This window comes from Protomyctophum bolini (assembly GCF_963924005.1).
Source record: "Protomyctophum bolini genome assembly, chromosome: 20".
In the NCBI taxonomy this organism is placed as follows: domain Eukaryota; kingdom Metazoa; phylum Chordata; class Actinopteri; order Myctophiformes; family Myctophidae; genus Protomyctophum; species Protomyctophum bolini.
In genome coordinates this window covers 31229389-31247976 of record NC_137881.1, presented here as the reverse complement: position 1 = coordinate 31247976, position 18588 = coordinate 31229389, and the positions used below count along the sequence as shown (strand labels likewise).

The window sequence follows — 18588 nt, the reverse complement described above, 5'->3', positions numbered from 1 at the left end:
ACATTTGACTGAGAGCCTGCCATCGCGCAAATTCCAGCTTTTCACCAAAGCAAAAAAATATTTTTTCTTATTCAAAATGAGTTAATAGCACAGGCAGACTCTTCACATACTAGAGGCTAGAGGCGACATGTAAATATGAAATAAATGCAACCAATATGACAATTTGAAGTTATGATTCCCTGCTTTCATATGACAAAAAAATTAAAAATCCAATGGCAGTCCCTTAGTCAAATTTGGCTACAAATTTAATTATGGTTCAATCTCAAACCTTTTCATGTCAGGGACCGCTATATGGCCGGGGACCCACCACCTGAAACGATGTGCCAGGGACCCCCAGGAGAGAAGATTTGTGTTAAACCATTTCTAAATGTTTAAAAAATCTACAGATCAGTGATTTTTAAGTAGGCCTAGTAAGTATTAAATAGGATTACCGTGGTTAATCCGATTCTGATGCTGTGTTAACACATTTGCTGGGGACCCCCTGGAACCCCCTCAAGGACCCTAGGGGTCCCCGGTCCCGACTTTCACATATTACACCAAATCACCATGCCTACATTTTCCTCATTAGTGGCTCTAACCTGATATCAATATTGTAATTACTGTTGATTTCTTTCTGTGCAATTGCAGAGATTCAAGAGACAGACAAAGAGACAGACAAAGTTTGCAAATGGACATTGGAATAAAAGTAAAACTTTAATAGTTTTAGCAATAGTTTTAGCATTCAACAAAATTACAGTACCGGTAGTTGCAATTAGAATCTAAGCAACATACTTTTGACCCCCAGGGCTAGTGTGAACATTCCCTTATATGTTAAAGCCACATTGTGCAATATTTAATAGACACATTGGATTGTCAAGGTGCTTGTTTTTATGTTGAGTTTGAGACCGTTTTGAGCCTGTGGTAGGTTTTATGTTACATGGTGGACCACAATGGAAACAAGCTTTTGCTTTTTTTTTTGTGTATAGTCCATGTTGATGTTTTCTAAATAGATTATTTTTTTTAAACTGCCAACCCAATCTATCTATCTATCTATCTATCTATCTATCTATCTATCTATCTATCTATCTATCTAATCTATAGGCTATGTATCGCACAATGGGGCTTTAAACAACCAAATCCACACAATAAAATAAGCAATGTAAAGAGAGGTTTCCCCTTAACTTATGCAACTCGGTGCCTTGAAAAGCCCTTATGCAAAACCAGCCACGCTGTAGAGAATCAGTGCGAGAGTTAAGACATACGTGAAGTACGTGAAATGGACGGTTTTAGGGCCGCCACAAAAGAGACTCTCACACGGTTTAATGGGTGGTGGTGGGCGCGTGGTCCACCCCGGTGGGTATACCCCATATATATGTATATATATATACATATATACCCCATAGGTGGTCATGGGTGGGTATGTGGTGGCTGGCCCCGGGGATGGTTCAGGGGGTGGGTATGTGGTGGCTGGCCCCGGGGATGTTTCAGGGTCATGGGTAGTCATGGGTGGTTGTGTAGGACACTGGAAACCCACGTCGGTGTCCATGCCGTCGGACATGAACCTAACGAAGCCTGGCGGGTCAGAGGTGACGTGCATGCTGATCCAGTCCTGGTAGCGCGACACCCGGGCGTAGACTCCCGGGGTGTTGGGCAGGGCGCAGCCCAAGCCGAAGCTCACCACCCCGGACTGGACCCAGCGGGGTGGCGTGCTGTTGCTCATCATGCGGCTCACCATCGGCCCGCCAGAGTCTCCCTGAGGAAATGAGAGATTCATGATATCGTTTATAATAAGTCCCCGGCAAAAAACGTTGAGAACCCCTGCCCGAGAACACTAAACATTCTTTTTTGTCATACCATCACTAAACACATATACACCAAATACATGGCAACTTGAGGTAATATAATATTTCATCATGACTTTTCACAAACAAATAAAACATCATACGTATCCCCCACTTCTCTCACGCCTAAAACTATTTTATGGCAAAGATATGTTTTTTTTACTTTCATTTACTTTTATGGATACGATTAAGCATGGTAAACCCGGTTTCTAAACAGGCTATAGACGTCTGCATGTTTTATAGTGAGTGTCTGCATGTGTTGTGCACGCAAATGCGCGTGCATGTGTGTGCGCACGTGGCTTATGGGGCGTTATGATTAAATGAAACATCTTTGCAGATACAATGGGGTGCCACGTCCCCCCACTTCTAAAAGTAGCACTAGTCTACAACATTGGATAGAAGGATATGATGGACAGAGAAAAAGTATGATCTGTCACCTGACAGGAGTCCTTTCCTCCTTCATTGAGGCCAGCACAAAGCATGTTGTCTGTGAGGTAGTCATGGTAGCTGCATGTACACTGCTGGTTCCCCACGACCGGCACATCGACTTCCTGAAGGTTCTGGGGAAAGGCCAGGGGAACTAATGGAAGAGAGGAAAAGGGACTCATTTGTCTTAGGCCCGACTCACACCTTTAGATCTAGCATACAACATTGATGCATGCTAGATGTATACAAAGGGTGTGATACATCTTGCCCCAATTATGCATTTCCAATGGAAGTCACATGGTTTGACACAACATTTGTGTTGTACGGCTTTCGGCTGTATTTCGACTGCCCCCCACCCCCTCATACAACACAAATGTTGTGTCAAACCATGTGACTCCCATTGGAAATGCATTGTGAGCTTGCATCAGTCAATAAGTCTCATACAACAAGCATACATCAATCTGTTGTGCACATGTGAGTCAGGCCTTAGTCTGTTACAAGTAAGTGGTTGACTTTTTTGATTACGTTGCGGTGGCCATTTTATCACCGGAAAGATTAGCCTCCAGGATGGTAGGTAATTTCATCTTTTCGTGTGATAATATTGTCACCCACTCTAACCAAGAAGCCATCTGCCTTGCTGAGATTACTAAGTGATCCCTTTGTGATGTGTTTGACTGTACCCTATACTGATTACATTTCTGCCAATAAAGTATTCAATCAATGAATCAATAGATATTCCCCACTGTATTTCACTGTACTATGGCTCCCCCTAATGGCCGTTTTAATGGCGTACCCTGTACGGCGCTGTAGCAGAGGTAGTGCAATCTGCGCATGCTCACAACTGTCACTGTGCCTCCGTGTTGACACTAGTTCACTCTTATATTACATATGGAAATATGGAATATACAATTGGATCTGGGTGTCTTTCAGCAATACTAACTCAAAGGTAGGAAGCAACTTTTCAATCTACTGCAGCTGTGTGGTGAAAATAAATGTTTTGCCTTAGTGTGCGAGTGGAGTTGCTTTGAATATGCGCAGCATGCGCCGCCCACCGACGCTGTATTAAAATACTGTATGCTCGGAAATATCACGGTATCAACACCGTGGCTGTTCCTGTCGCGGTATTACCGAAATTCGGTAAACCTTGGCATGCCTAGTGCTGAGTCATCTGCGAACAGAAACAAGTTGCAGTCACAAGCTGATGTCATGTCGTTTATATATATTAGGAGCAGTAAAGGCTGTATGCTTCCTTGTGGAACACCACAGCTCACTGGGAGGGGGGGCAGTGTTCCGTTCACCTCCACCATCTGTTCTCTCCCCTCCAGGTAGGATTGCATCCAGCTCACTGATGTGCTATCAAAACCAATTGCTTTTAGTTTGTTAACCAGTATGGAGTGGTTCACTGTGTCAAAAGCCTTTTGGAGGTCCAGCTTGACCATGCCGCAGTATTTGCCAGCATCCACCTCGTGTTTGATGTGGTCACTCAAATAGAGGAGGCATGTGTCAGTGGAGTGGGATGTTCTGAAGCCAGATTGGAACTCGTACATTAATTTATTTGTGGCTAGATACTTTTCAACCTATTCATAGACAATCACTTTCGACTCGAGTGCTTAGAATAGAAATAGGGCGGTAGTCTAATTTACTCCCTTTCTTGTGCAAGGGGGTTACTTTGGCCAGATTGAAATCTTGGGGGACCTGTCCCTGTTTGATGGAGAGGTTTACTATGTGGGTGATGATTGGAGCTATAGAGATGGCAGAGTCTCTGAGAAATTTGGAGGGAATATTGTCATGGCCAGTGGCCTTGTGGGGTTGGAGGGCACTCAATTTCTTAAGTACCTCATCAGTTGTTACCATAAGTAGTTTAAAATCGTCTTTACAAACAGTTTCTGTAGGTTTTAATGTGCTCTACACCAAAGAGCCCAGAGTGGGAGGGCAGTTTGTTAACCAGCGTTGTTGCTATGTTTGTAAAGAAGATGTTCAAGTAGGCCACATCAAGCTTGTCACCGATGAGAGTGTCGTTCGATTTGATGTTTATGTTTGAAAACCTGGTTTTCAGTTTCTGACCGCAGCCTAGTTGGTTGTTGAGTAGCTTCCAGAGCTCCCGAGGATTGTCTTCGTTTTCCTCAGCTTTATCATTGATAAAGTTTATTTTAGCTGATTTGGTCGTGGCAGTAACAACATTTCTTAGCTTGTTTCGTTGGGTTTTTATGTTGTATGCATATTATGCTTTGCTGGTTAAGACTCACCCGTGGCTCCCGAGTCCTGACATGGAGCTGCCGGTTAAAACTCACCCGTGGCTTTCCTGTGAGGTTAGGGTTAGGTTTCGGGTTTTGAGTAGGATGTATGTCGGACTAATGTGTTTGGGACTAATGCCTGTCGAACTGTTAGTGCGTTGGACCAAACACATGCATGCACCCGCCTTATTACTCACCACCAATATCTACCGTCCCCCAGCCAGTCACCCAGCTCATGGTTCCACTGTAGAAGGTGCTGTTCGTCGCCGCCAGACAGACCGGGCGGATGTACGGCGTGAAGGTGACGGGGTGGGAGAGCCTCAGCAGAGCCATGTCGTTGTCATGCCTCAATATCTGGCCGTACTGAGGATGGTTGATGATCTGCACCACCGTGCGGTTCACCTCATTGGGGTTCATCGACTCCTGGGACTGGCGGCCAAAGAAGATGATATAGTTGTTATTGGGATCAGGGCTAAAAGAGAGTGTGTGGAGAACGGGGTAACAATGAATTACATGAGGTATGCACATACATAAATTGAGTGGTAAATTGAGTGGTAAATTGAGTTTATTATAGGCGTAGATATTACTATAGACGCCTTAAAGGTATATTCAGTGATTTCACTTAATTCAAATATCACTTATTTTTTTGTTTTGTTGTGATAATCCTCTCTACTATAGAGTGTGCTGACCATATAAGGAGTTCCTCCCTGTCCCCAGTTAATCCCTGGGGGTCAAAAAACCTTAGGTTTCGTTTTTGACTCTCTATCCTGATTGGACGAAGGCTTAGGTCCCACAGCCAAAAACGAAACCTAAGGTTTTTTGAAAGGAATCACTGATAAGCAACAGCATGCGCGCGCATCACGGCAGCAGAAGAACACCACCTCTCATAAGATGCAATGGAAAAGTTCTAACGGCACTAACTGGATTTTTATTGTGATCTCTCGCCCTTGAAATATATAATCCCTGGTTTCTGTTGTGTTTGAACAATAATAGCAATTCAAAACCACACCTCCAGTCGCTGTCATAAGAACGGGAGGAACGGCAGCAGAGCCTATTTGTGCACGGCTGCACACGCACCTGCAGACCATCAAGTATAATTTATGCTTCGTTCCGCAATGGTGTCGCACACGCAGACCTCTTACGCTCACAACAGTCGTATCTGCGATGCGATTTGAGCTTGTATATCAGCTGTTCTCTGTGTACAATACTGTTGGGCTTTGAAGTATAAATGTCTCCTAGGGTGCACCTCACTAGCCAATTAACTCACAAGAGGAGGTTGAATGGACTGAAACCAGCGCTCCCCAAAACAACAGGTTCGGAGATCTGTTGGGAATTGATTACATGAAACAGTCACCCGTGCGCCCAGTCCCAATGTTTGTAAACAATTAATTGGTCTATATTACTTTTCTGTTTGGATGTATGGGCTGTCGAGGCCAGAAAGTAGTTTCTTTGCCACTTCCTGGTATGATGATGATTTCACACACGCACATGCAAAACGCACACAACCCTTATATGAACACTGATAGTTATGTGGACTAGGGATTCAACTATCGATTTTTTTTCTTAGGGATTATTCTATAAATTTGCGATTAATTTAACTAAAATATTTTGATAACACGTCACATCGCAATGCCTCGTGAGCTTGTAAATCAGCAATTTTCAAAAAAATGTGACCTTTCTACTTTAATGACGTGCAAAAAACAAGGATTTATTTTTAATCATTTCAATTAATTAAATGATGTCTCACTTTTGGAAGCAGTGGGCAGCGGACAGCACCCATTCACTGTTGATGAGGGAACCTCCGCAGAAATGACCGTAGGAAGACTGTATGCTGACCGTCCATGGCCAGCTACCAGGCGGCGCGGTCTGCCCTCCGACGATCTTCTGGTTCATGGGAGCCTGGCCGCACACTTAACAAAACAACACACTCATCATGTGTACTGAAGATGACGATTATTATTACTTCTACTAGTTTGGGATGGGATCATAATCGTTATTGTTTATCGCGGTTAAATCGCTCACAATAATCATACCGAGAGAAGATTTAAATGTATGGTGAAATTGTCCTCCATCACATACTAGGATTAATTAGCGTTTGTTGAGCTGCAAATTCGGTACCAATTCAATACCACTTAAATCCTCCTCTACACTTGATAAAACAGAGCACAGCAAGTATTGCAAGTTATATAAGATTAACATATCTAGTCTAACATATTCTATTTGAAAGTACATTGCTGCATAAATAAATACTACATACTTTACTTGATATCTTTCTTGTATCTTACCATGCGTGCATACTGTATCATTACTGTCAAGCAGAAACACATCTCCAGATTTCATCATTTTTCATCAATTCATCCCTACGTTAGACTTTGCGGTGTGAGTGTCGCAAAAATGTAGCAAAAAGAGATGTTATGCATTGTGCCGCTTTGTCGATCTGCTATAACACACAAAAAGTCCTGGGGACTTGTTTCCATCGTGGTCCGTATTAACCCTAGAACACTAAACATCCTTTTTGTCACACGGTACCATCACTAAACTCAGGTATATTTTACCCAATGTTAAAAAAAAACCCACACACACGCAAAGTAGATATTATGGGGGGCCCTACTGTATATCATAGGGGAGCAAAGTCAGTGAAAAATAATAATAATGAAGCTGGGAACCTTTTATCCACCCATTCCTGGAACATGAAATGAGAGAGAGAAACATGGCTAAACACGGGTGAAATTCACCTGAACACCTGCCTGTAGAAAATAAAAAACAGGGATGTGGGCAGGGAAACAAACCTACGTTCTATGATGTCACTGAGCATCATGGAGGTACTGAAAGACCCACCCACCTCAGAAAATATAATGTGTGCAAAAAAGAAAATCTAAAATATGCCCCGACAAGTCTTTGCCACAGACACATTTGTCCGTGTACGGGCAAATCGATGACCCCTGGTTACTTTCCAGAAAAAAATGCCTTTTGTGACGCGTTCTTCACTGTCATGCGATAAACTCATATATGGAAATATGGAGATGCTTGCCTGACAAGAGATGATGAGCATACTCTGAGCTCTTTAGAAAAATAAGCAGTTATTTTAGATGCCTTAAAAGTGAGAAATTGAATGAGCTTAAACAGTGCTGCTAATCCTGGATGCTTGCCAGACACATATTTTGATGCCTGTTGTGAGTAACAGCCTGAAATTAAAGACAAACGGTGCAGATAAACCTGGATGCTTACCAGACGCAGACCACGGTTGTTGTGCAGAGTCTGAAATTCATAGCAAAGAAAGACATTAGTAAAGAAGTCTCATCAGTACACAGCACAGATTAATATGGAGCATTTCCGTGCAGCATACAATTATGTCATGCTGCGTTCATGACTACGGTATCAGGCTGGGGGCCGAGTCCGCACGGCGAGGTCGAGGTTTTTTCTTTTTAAATTCCTCCAGGGGCCACAAGGGGGCGCTCGGCCCGCGGGCCGCCTATTGATGATGTACTCCGGACCAAATCAGACCGGAGCGATATGCAGCCGTATGCGGCCGCTAGAGGCGGGATCAACGTGAGACTGATGACATAATGAAGCTGTGCCACAGCACAAATGTAAACACAACCTAACAAGACTACAACTCGAAATTATTGTGGAGATATCACATTGTTGTCCCACTGCTTCCGGTTCATCGTTTCTGCTTGAGAGATCCCAGATGCAGGCAGGAGGAGGGAACTTGTGAAGTTTGGCAGTATTGTAAGTAAGTCAGGTTCAAATTGAGCACCCATTTGACAAAACTGTCGTATTAAAAAGTATTACACTTTGGTCGTTTGTGAAACTAAATGAAAATGACCAAGGGTGTATCAGCGGCTCTTCTCGCAGTTGGCATCGACATCAGAGACATTAGTTGCGTAACATCCTTCCAATTGCAAACATACATACACACACATCCAACTAAATCCCACTGCAACATCAGAACCGATTTTCAGTCATCCATACACATAATCTTTTGCATTATAATGCACGGCAGAATCCCACTTGAGAGACAGACCCCACAACTACCTTTGTATACCAAGTGAAAGCCAGGGTAGCTCACTGAGCCGTCACTATGGAACGCCAAGTGCATAAAGTTGGAAGTGCTCTCAATGTTCTCTGGGAGTCTGCTGCCATTAAAGCTACCAATTAGATGACTGTTCTTGTCTGGCCCATCGTAGATGGACAGGAAGTCATAGCCGGGCTCAAGGCTAAAGCTGTGGTAAACAAAACAAAATGAACAAACAAGTTATTGTGCTCAGTCTTCTCAGATTGCGCAAGAGGTTTAGATTGTAAGATTCAAAGAGTACAGTATTTGTCATGTACAGTATGCTTGAGACTACAATATTTGTCACGTATGCCTGAGAGCAGTGAAATGTTGGTGAGACTCCAGAATGTGCAACCCATGCATTACTATACAATATCCTTGTAAAGTACAAACTAAACTAATAATAATAATAATAATAATAATAATAATAATAATAATAATAATAATAATAATAAAAATAATAAGGAGGCAGAGTCATTTTTTATTTTACTTTTTTGCAGATGGATTCCAAGATTGTATATAAAGTAATAAAGGGGCGCTCGGGCCTCGGGTGGCGCAGTGGTAAAGTGCCTGCCCACCACCGCAGAGTCTAGGGCTTTGAATCAACTGCGGTGCATCTGGCTTTGAGGGAAGCCAGGCTGGGAGGATGATATTTGTCACCGTACTCCGTACTGGGGCTGTACCTTTACCTGTACCTGTGAGCAGGGAGTGTTGGGAGGAGCCGGACGAAGGATACAGCAGTGACTCAATGTGTGTGGGGAGAAATGTATTGACTAAAACTATGTATTACTTTACTACTAAAATTGGGGAGAACAGGGAGTAAAAGGCAAAAATATATAATATTACTCAAGTAATAAAGTGTAAACTAGTAAAAACCTAATAATTTTGGTGAGTAACCAATACCATAGACTAATAGGATATTATTATATATTTTTTGCATAGCATGCACCACAGTGCTATAGCAGTGAGTCATGACAGGCGATTTGCTTTGCCATCCAGACAAAGATAAAGAACATAACAAAAAAAGTTACTTACCTGATGAAAGCTAATGAGATGACATAGTCAGAGTGGACAGCAATGAGCCAGTCACAATCTTTGTGGTGCGGGTAGGGATGGGGGTAGTTTGGAGAAAGAATTGACCCATAAGATCCTGTCACATTCCCTCCACATGAAGCTTGAAAGTAGATGAAGTAATGAAGTAGATTTGAACAAAATGACATAATTATACATAATTTCCAGTAGTAATTATTGAGGGGGAAAACTGCAATTTGGCAGTATTGTAAGTAAGTCAGGTTCAAATTGAGCACCCATTTGACAAAACTGTCGTATTAAAAAGTATTACACTTTGGTCGTTTGTGAAACTAAATGAAAATGACCAAGGGTGTATCAGCGGCTCTTCTCGCAGTTGGCATCGACATCAGAGACATTAGTTGCGTAACATCCTTCCAATTGCAAACATACATACACACACATCCAACTAAATCCCACTGCAACATCAGAACCGATTTTCAGTCATCCATACACATAATCTTTTGCATTATAATGCACGGCAGAATCCCACTTGAGAGACAGACCCCACAACTACCTTGTGTGTATTCCAAGTGAAAGCCAGGGTAGCTCACTGAGCCGTCACTATGGAACGCCAAGTGCATAAAGTTGGAAGTGCTCTTAATCTTCTCTGGGACTCGGAGTCTGCTGCCATGAAAGCTACCAATTAGATGACTGTTCTTGTCTGGCCCATCGTAGATGGACAGGAAGTCATAGCCGGGCTCAAGGCTAAAGCTGTGGTAAACAAAACAAAATGAACAAACAAGTTATTGTGCCCAGTCTTCTCAGATTGCGCAAGAGGTTTAGATTGTAAGATTCAAAGAGTACAGTATTTGTCATGTACAGTATGCTTGAGACTACAATATTTGTCACGTATGCCTGAGAGCAGTGAAATGTTGGTGAGACTCCAGAATGTGCAACCCATGCATTACTATACAATATCCTTGTAAAGTACAAACTAAACTAATAATAATAATAATAATAATAATAATAATAATAATAAATTAATAAGGAGGCAGAGTCATTTTTAATTTTACTTTTTTGCAGATGGATTCCAAGATTGTATATAAAGTAATAAAGGGGCGCTCGGGTGGCGCAGTGGTAAAGTGCCTGCCCACCACCGCAGAGTCTAGGGCTTTGAATCAACTGCGGTGCATCTGGCTTTGAGGGAAGCCAGGCTGGGAGGATGATATTTGTCACCGTACTCCGTACTGGGGCTGTACCTTTACCTGTACCTGTGAGCAGGGAGTGTTGGGAGGAGCCGGACGAAGGATACAGCAGTGACTCAATGTGTGTGGGGAGAAATGTATTGACTAAAACTATGTATTACTTTACTACTAAAATTGGGTAGAACAGGGAGTAAGAGGCAAAAATACATAATATTACTGTAGTAGTAGAAGTAATAAAGTGTAAACTTAAAACTAGTAAAAACCTAATAATTTTGGTGAGTAACCAATACCATAGACTAATAGGATATTATTATATATTTTTTGCATAGCATGCACCACAGTGCTTTAGCAGTGAGTCATGCCAGGCGATTTGCTTTGCCATCCAGACAAAGATAAAGAACATAACAAAAAAAGTTACTTACCTGATGAAAGCTAATGAGATGACATAGTCAGAGTGGACAGCAATGAGCCAGTCACAATCTTTGTTGTTCGGGTAGGGATAGGGGTAGTTTGGAGAAAGAATTAACCCAGAAGATCCTGTCACATTCCCTCCACATGAAGCTTGAAAGTAGATGAAGTAATGAAGTAGATTTGAACAAAATGACATAATTATACATAATTTCCAGTAGTAATTATTGAGGGGGAAGACTGCAGTTTCCAGCCCATGTGGTTAAGCTAATGTGTCTTCTAATGTAATGATAGGGTAAGAGCAATATTTTATAACAGCTTTTGAAAAGATAAGTAGCTAGTTATAAATACATATTTGACTACTTAATGTAGTTTTCTACAGCTTGAATCATTTTTCTTCCCACTGCCTGGTGTTGGGGAAATGGAAATATATTTTAAGATGAAAAGAAAATCCTCAATGCAATTCAAAAGCACTGACAAGATTAGGAATTTTAAACTTTCTTCCCTAATAGAAAGTTAATATTCATTAAACATGTATATAAAATAATGTCCCATGCCCAGTGCTCAGTTCTTCCCTGGCCAGAATTAATTACATTGATAATTGTTAAATGAATTAACTAACAGTTAGAACACTGGAAGCCCACGTCGGTGTCCATGCCGTCGGACATGAACCTAACGAAGCCTGGCGGGTCAGAGGTGACGTGCATGCTGATCCAGTCCTGGTAGCGCGACACGCGGGCGTAGACTCCCGGGGTGTATGGCAGGGCGCAGCCCTGGCCGAAGCTCACCACCCCGGACTGGACCCAGCGGGGTGGCGTGCTGTTGCTCATCATGCGGCTCACCATCGGCCCGCCAGAGTCTCCCTGAGGAAATGAGAGATTCATGATATCGTTTATAATAAGTCCCCAGCAAAAAACGTTGAGAACCCCTGCCCGAGAACACTAAACATCCTTTTTGTCATACCATCACTAAACACATATACACCAAATACATGGCAACTTGAGGTAATATAATATTTCATCATGACTTTTCACAAAAACATTAAATAAAACATCATACGTACCCCCCACTTCTCTCACGCCTAAAATTATTTTAGGGCAAAGATATGTTTTTTTACTTTTATTTACTTTTATGGATACGATTAAGCATGGTAAACCCAGTTTCTAAACAGGCTATAGACGTCTGTCTGCATGTTTTATAGTGAGTGTTGTGCACGCAAATGCGCGTGCATTTGTGTGCGCACGTGTCTTATGGGGCGTTATGATTAAATGAAACATCTTTGCAGATACAATGGGGTGCCACGTCCCCCCACTTCTAAAAGTAGCACTACAACACTGGATAGAAGGATATGATGGACAGAGAAAAGGTATGATCTGTCACCTGACAGGAGTCCTTTCCTCCTTCATTGAGGCCAGCACAAAGCATGTTGTCTGTGAGGCCATGGTAGCTGCATGTACACTGCTGGTTCCCCACGACCGGCACATCGACTTCCTGAAGGTTCTGGGGAGAGGCCAGTGGAACTATAATGGAAGAGAGGAAAAGGGACTCATTTGTCTTAGGCCCGACTCACACCTTTCGATCTAGCATACAACATTGATGCATGCTAGATGTATACAAAGGGTGTGATACATCTTGCCCCAATTATGTATTTCCAATGGAAGTCACATGGTTTGACACAACATTTGTGTTGTACGGCTTTCGGCTGTGTTTCGACTGCCCCCCACCCCCTCATACAACACAAATGTTGTGTCAAACCATGTGACTCCCATTGGAAATGCATTGTGAGCTTGCATCAGTCAATAGAGCACCGAAGTCTGACGTCACTTTCAGTAGAGGGCGTCAGTCCCCAGGTTCATGTATTTGTTTAGTTGCATTGAAATCCCCATTGAGGCGATTTTAGATCGCCTCATATAACAACTGTGTTTGAAAAATAAACATGTCACCCCGGCCGCTTCACTCATATGGATATGAAGAATCAACTGACTGAGAGAAAACGCTAATGTTACTGCTGCTGAATTAGTTAGATTTTCGCTAGAAGCAGACTGTATCATATATGAGTGACTGATTGTTGCAAACGATACAGAGACACTTCCCTAACAATAACGCCGAGACAGCTTGTTTATTTTTGGACCACAACGCTTATAGTAGACGATATTCACCCCATGTTATTCTCCATAGAGAAATTACTTCCGCGAACCAGGGGAATCGTCGGGATGAGCGAGTTACGTCAGGACTTCGGTGCTCTATAAGTCTCATACAACAAGCTGCATACATCAATCTGTTGTGCACGTGTGAGTCAGGCCTTAGTCTGTTACAAGTAAGAGTAATTCAGAATTCAAAATGTACTTGAGCAAAAGTACAAAAGTATTTGCATCAAAATGTACCTTAAAGTACCAACATTTAAAGTAATCATTGTACAGAATGTCCCATTTCAAGCTTTCAAAGATCATTTGAAAATAGCAGATCTACAAGCTCACAATGCGTCGCATCGCGAGGCAGTGTGAGCTTATAGATTGGCCGTTTCCAAATGGTCGAAGTCCACAAAGTAACTAGTAACTAAAGCTTTCAAATACATGCAGTGGAGTAAAAGTACAATATTTGGATCCTAGAAGTAAAAGTATTGGAAATACTAAGTAAACTACAAATACCTCAAAATTATACTTACAGTAAGTATATTATTTAAGCAAATGTACTTAGTTACTTTCCTTTCCACCACGGACTTCAAGGTCTGTTCTAACATAGTCGAACATGCAACAGTCCGACAACATAATATGTTGTTGCATACAGGGCCGGTTCTAGGCATAAGCAATATAAGCGGTCGCTTGGGGCCACAACCACAAAGGGGGCACATAAGACATAAGAAGACATAAGACATAAGACATAAGAAAAGACTAGTGTCTTTTCTTATGTCCAATGTATTTGCATTTACGTTCATAAAGTTAACATGAGAACATATAAATGTATTTGAAATTAAATAACGTTAATTTTCAGGATTCCAATTCAGAAATAGCTAAAACCACTCAGTTCACACGGGTGTAATTTTTCTTAAGCTTAGGCAGATACAGGCTTTGAGAAAAACAGCAAAGACCCAGAACCTCCATCTGCTTGTTCACCTCTGATCAAAGTTAGTAGCCCTTGCATGGAACTAGGTGTGACGGTGCATTCCTTTAAATCCTGGCATGCTCTTTTTATCGATATCTAATCACCCATCATGTACGTACATGTACATGATGGTTTTGACTCTTATCTTTCTGTTTCCATTGTTTTCTGTTTCCACTGTTTCCATCTTTCCTTTTCCATGCATGAGAATCATGCATGACATCACAACTATGCAAGGTCTAAGACTGTCTCTAGGATGTCTCATCAAGATGTCACAAACTATCGAAGCTACCGTAACCGGTTTTGGTTTGATAAGGTAGAACTGGTAGAACTGGATCTCCTCCTGACCTCAAGGCTTACGTCAGTCAGACGGCCCAGATGGGGCAAACCACAACCACATTAGCGGACGGGGGGGGGGGTCTCTGCTTCCCTTCAACCAATGTCACAATCACTTACAATCAACTACACAAGAGGTGCATGCATAGTCAATGAACCCTTTTACGAGGGTTCCTGTTAGGGTCTTCAAGGTGTTTTTGTTGACCAGTGAGGTTCTTTGGTTGACTTTTTTGATTAGGTTGCGGTGGCCATTTTATCACCGGAAAGATTAGCCTCCAGGATGGAACCTAGGTAGGTAATTTCATCTTTTCGTGTGATAATATTGTCACCCACTCTAACCAAGAAGCCATCTGCCTTGCTGAGATTACTATTTGATCCAAAGGGAATGGAATCAGTTTTTCCCAGGTGTAAAGATAGTGTATCAGCGAGCCAGGTGCAGATTCTACCGAGTTCAGAGCCGAGGGCCTTTTCAACTTGCAGTTTGTTCCTGTCCGAGACTAGCAGTGCTGAGTCATCTGCGAACAGAAACAAATTGCAGTCACAAGCTGATGTCATGTCGTTTACATGTATTAGGAACAGTAAAGGCCGTATGCTTCCTTGTGGAACACCACAGCTCACTGGGAGGGGGGGCCAGTGTTCCGTTCACCTCAACCATCTGTTCTCTCCCCTCCAGGTAGGATTGCATCCAGCTCACTGATGTGCTATCAAAACCAATTGCTTTGATGGAGAGGTTTACTATGTGGGTGATGATTGGAGCTATAGAGATGGCCGAGTCTCATCAGTTGTTTAAAAACGTCTTTACAAACACCTATGGTTTCTGTTGAAGGTTTTAATGTGCTCTACACCAAAGAGCCCAGAGTGGGAGGGCAGTTTGTTAACCAGCGTTGTTGCTATGTTTGTAAAGAAGACGTTCAAGTAGTTGGCCACATCAAGCTTGTCAGTGATGAGAGTGTCGTTCGATTTGATGTTTATGTTTGAAAACCTGGTTTTCAGTTTCTGACCGCAGCCTAGTTGGTTGTTGAGTAGCTTCCAGAGCTCCCGAGGACTGTTTTCGTTTTCCTCAGCTTTATCATTGATAAAGTTTATTTTAGCTGATTTGGTCATGGCAGTAACAATATTTCTTAGCTTGTTTCGTTGGGTTTTTATGTTCGTATGCATATTATGCTTTGCTGGTTAAGACTCACCCGTGGCTCCCGAGTCCTGACATGGAGCTGCCGGTTAAAACTCACCCGTGGCTTTCCTGTGAGGTTAGGATTAGGTTTCTGGTTTTGGGTAGGGTGTCTGTCGGACTAATGTGTTTGGGACTAATGCCTGTCGGACTGTTAGTGCGTTGGACCAAACACATGCATGCACCCGCCTTATTACTCACCACCACTACCTTCCGTCCCCCAGCCAGTCACCCAGCTCATAGTTCCACTGTAGAAGGTGCTGTTCGTCGCCGCCAGACAGACCGGGCGGATGTACGGCGTGAAGGTGACGGGGTGGGAGAGCCTCAGCAGAGCCATGTCGTTGTCATTCGACATCTGGCCGTACTGAGGATGGTTGATGATCTGCACCACCGTGCGGTTCACCTCATTGGGGTTCATCGACTCCTGGGACTGGCGGCCCAAGAAGATGATATAGTTGTTATTGGGATCAGGGCTGCAAGAGAGTGTGTGGAGGAGGGGGTAACAATGAATTACATGAGGTATGCACATACATAAAGTGAGTGGTAAATTGAGTTTATTATAGGCGTAGATATTACTATAGACGCCTTAAAGGTATATTCAGTGATTTCACTTAATTCAAATATCACTTATTTTTTTGTTTTGTTGTGATAATCCTCTCTACTATAGAGTGTGCTGACCATATAAGGAGTTCCTCCCTGTCCCCAGTTAATCCCTGGGGGTCAAAAAACCTTAGGTTTAGTTTTTGACTCTCTATCCTGATTGGACAAAGGCTTAGGTCCCACAGCCAAAAACGAAACCTAAGGTTTTTTGAGTGAAATCACTGAATATACCTTTAACAGACGACGTCACACTGATAAGCAACAGCATGCGCGCGCATCACGGCAGCAGAAGAACACCACCTCTCATAAGATGCAATGGAAAAGTTCTAACGGCACTAACTGGATTTTTATTGTGATCTCTCGCCCTTGAAATATACAATCCCTGGTTTCTGTTGTGTTTGAACAATAATAGCAATTCAAAACATTTGTCCTCAAAACCACACCTCCAGTCGCTGTCATAAGAACGGGAGGAACGGCAGCAGAGCCTATTTGTGCACGGCTGCACGCGCACCTGCAGCCCATCAAGTATAATGTATGCTTCGTTCCGCAATGGTGTCGCGCACGCAGACCTCTTACGCTCACAACAGTCGCATCTGCGATGCGATGTGAGCTTGTATATCAGCTGTTCTCTGTGTGCAATACTGTTGGGCTTTGAAGTATAAATGTCTCCTAGGGTGCACCTCACTAGCCAATTAACTCACAAGAGGAGGTTGAATGGACTGAAACCAGCGCTCCCCAAAACAACAGGTTCGGAGATCTGTTGGGAATTGATTACATGAAACAGTCACCCGTGCGCCCAGTCCCAATGTTTGTAAACAATTAATTGGTCTATATTACTTTTCTGTTTGGATGTATGGGCTGTCGAGGCCAGAAAGTAGTTTCTTTGCCACTTCCTGGTATGATGATGATTTCACACACACACATGCAAAACGCACACAACCCTTATATGAACACTGATAGTTATGTGGACTAGGGATTCAACTATCGATTTTTTTTATTAGGGATTATTCTATAAATTTGCGATTAATTTAACTAAAATATTTTGATAACACGTCACATCGCAATGCCTCGTGAGCTTGTAAATCAGCAATTAAAAAAAAAAATTGACCTTTCTACTTTAATGACGTGCAAAAAACAAGGATTTATTATTAATCATGTAAATTAATTAAATGATGTCTCACTTTTGGAAGCAGTGAGCAGCGGACAGCACCCATTCACTGTTGATGAGGGAACCTCCGCAGAAATGACCGTAGGAAGACTGTATGCTGACCTGCCATGGCCAGCTGCCAGGCGGCGCGGTCTGCCCTCCGACGATCTTCTGGTTCATGGGAGCCTGGCCGCACACTTAACAAAACAACACACTCATATGTACTGAAGATGACGATTATTATTACTTCTACTAGTTTGGGATGGGACCATAATCGTTATTGTTTATTGCGATGTAATCGCTCATAATAATCATACAGAGAGAAGATTTAAATGTATGGTGAAATTGTCCTCCATCACATACTAGGATTAATTAGCGTTTGTTGAGCTGCAAATTCGGTACCAATTCAATACCACTTAAATCCTCCTCTACACTTGATAAAACAGAGCACAGCAAGTATTGCAAGTTAGTCATATAAGATTGTTGTACGAGTCTAACATATTCTATTTGAAAGTACATTGCTGCATAAATAAATACTATATACTTGATATCTTTCTTGTATCTTACCATGCGTGCATACTGTATCATTACTGTCAAGCAGAAACACATCTCCATATTTCATGATTTTTCATCAATTCATCCCTACGTTAGACTTTGCTAAACACCTGCCTGTAGAAAATAAAAAACAGGGATGTGGGCAGGGAAACAAACCTACGTTCTATGATGTCACTGAGCATCATGGAGGTACTGAAAGACCCACCCACCTCAGAAAATATAATGTGTGCAAAAAAGAAAATCTAAAATATGCCACGACAAGTCTTTGCCCCGCACAGACACATTTGTCCGTGTATGGGCAAGTTGATGACCCCTGGTTACTTTCCAGGAAAAAAAATGCCTTTTGTGACGTGTTCTTCTTTTGCACAACACTGTCATGCGATAAACTATAACTAATATATGGAAATATGGAGATGCTTGCCTGACAAGAGATGATGAGCATACTCTGAGCTCTTTAGAAAAATAAGCAGTTATTTTAGATGTCTTAAAGTGAGAAATTGAATGAGCTTAAACTTAAACAGT

The 18588-nt window shown here is 42.3% G+C and overlaps 1 protein-coding gene across 1 annotated transcript in view; it reads right to left on the bottom strand.

Annotated features, from left to right (window-relative positions):
- Positions 1 to 7978: 7978 nt before the first annotated feature.
- The window catches only part of LOC308335328 (transmembrane protease serine 9-like), a gene marked incomplete at both ends in the record, with an annotated part of 44474 nt that continues 33864 nt past the window's right edge, over positions 7979 to 18588 (bottom strand). The window contains 9 exons of the mRNA XM_080792346.1: positions 7979 to 8035; positions 8553 to 8706; positions 9573 to 9630; positions 10123 to 10319; positions 11176 to 11233; positions 11784 to 12024; positions 12542 to 12681; positions 15966 to 16237; positions 17546 to 17708. Of these exons, the coding sequence (XP_080648472.1) occupies positions 7979 to 8035; positions 8553 to 8706; positions 9573 to 9630; positions 10123 to 10319; positions 11176 to 11233; positions 11784 to 12024; positions 12542 to 12681; positions 15966 to 16237; positions 17546 to 17708 (1340 nt within the window). The remainder of the gene's footprint in view (positions 8036 to 8552; positions 8707 to 9572; positions 9631 to 10122; positions 10320 to 11175; positions 11234 to 11783; positions 12025 to 12541; positions 12682 to 15965; positions 16238 to 17545; positions 17709 to 18588) is intronic.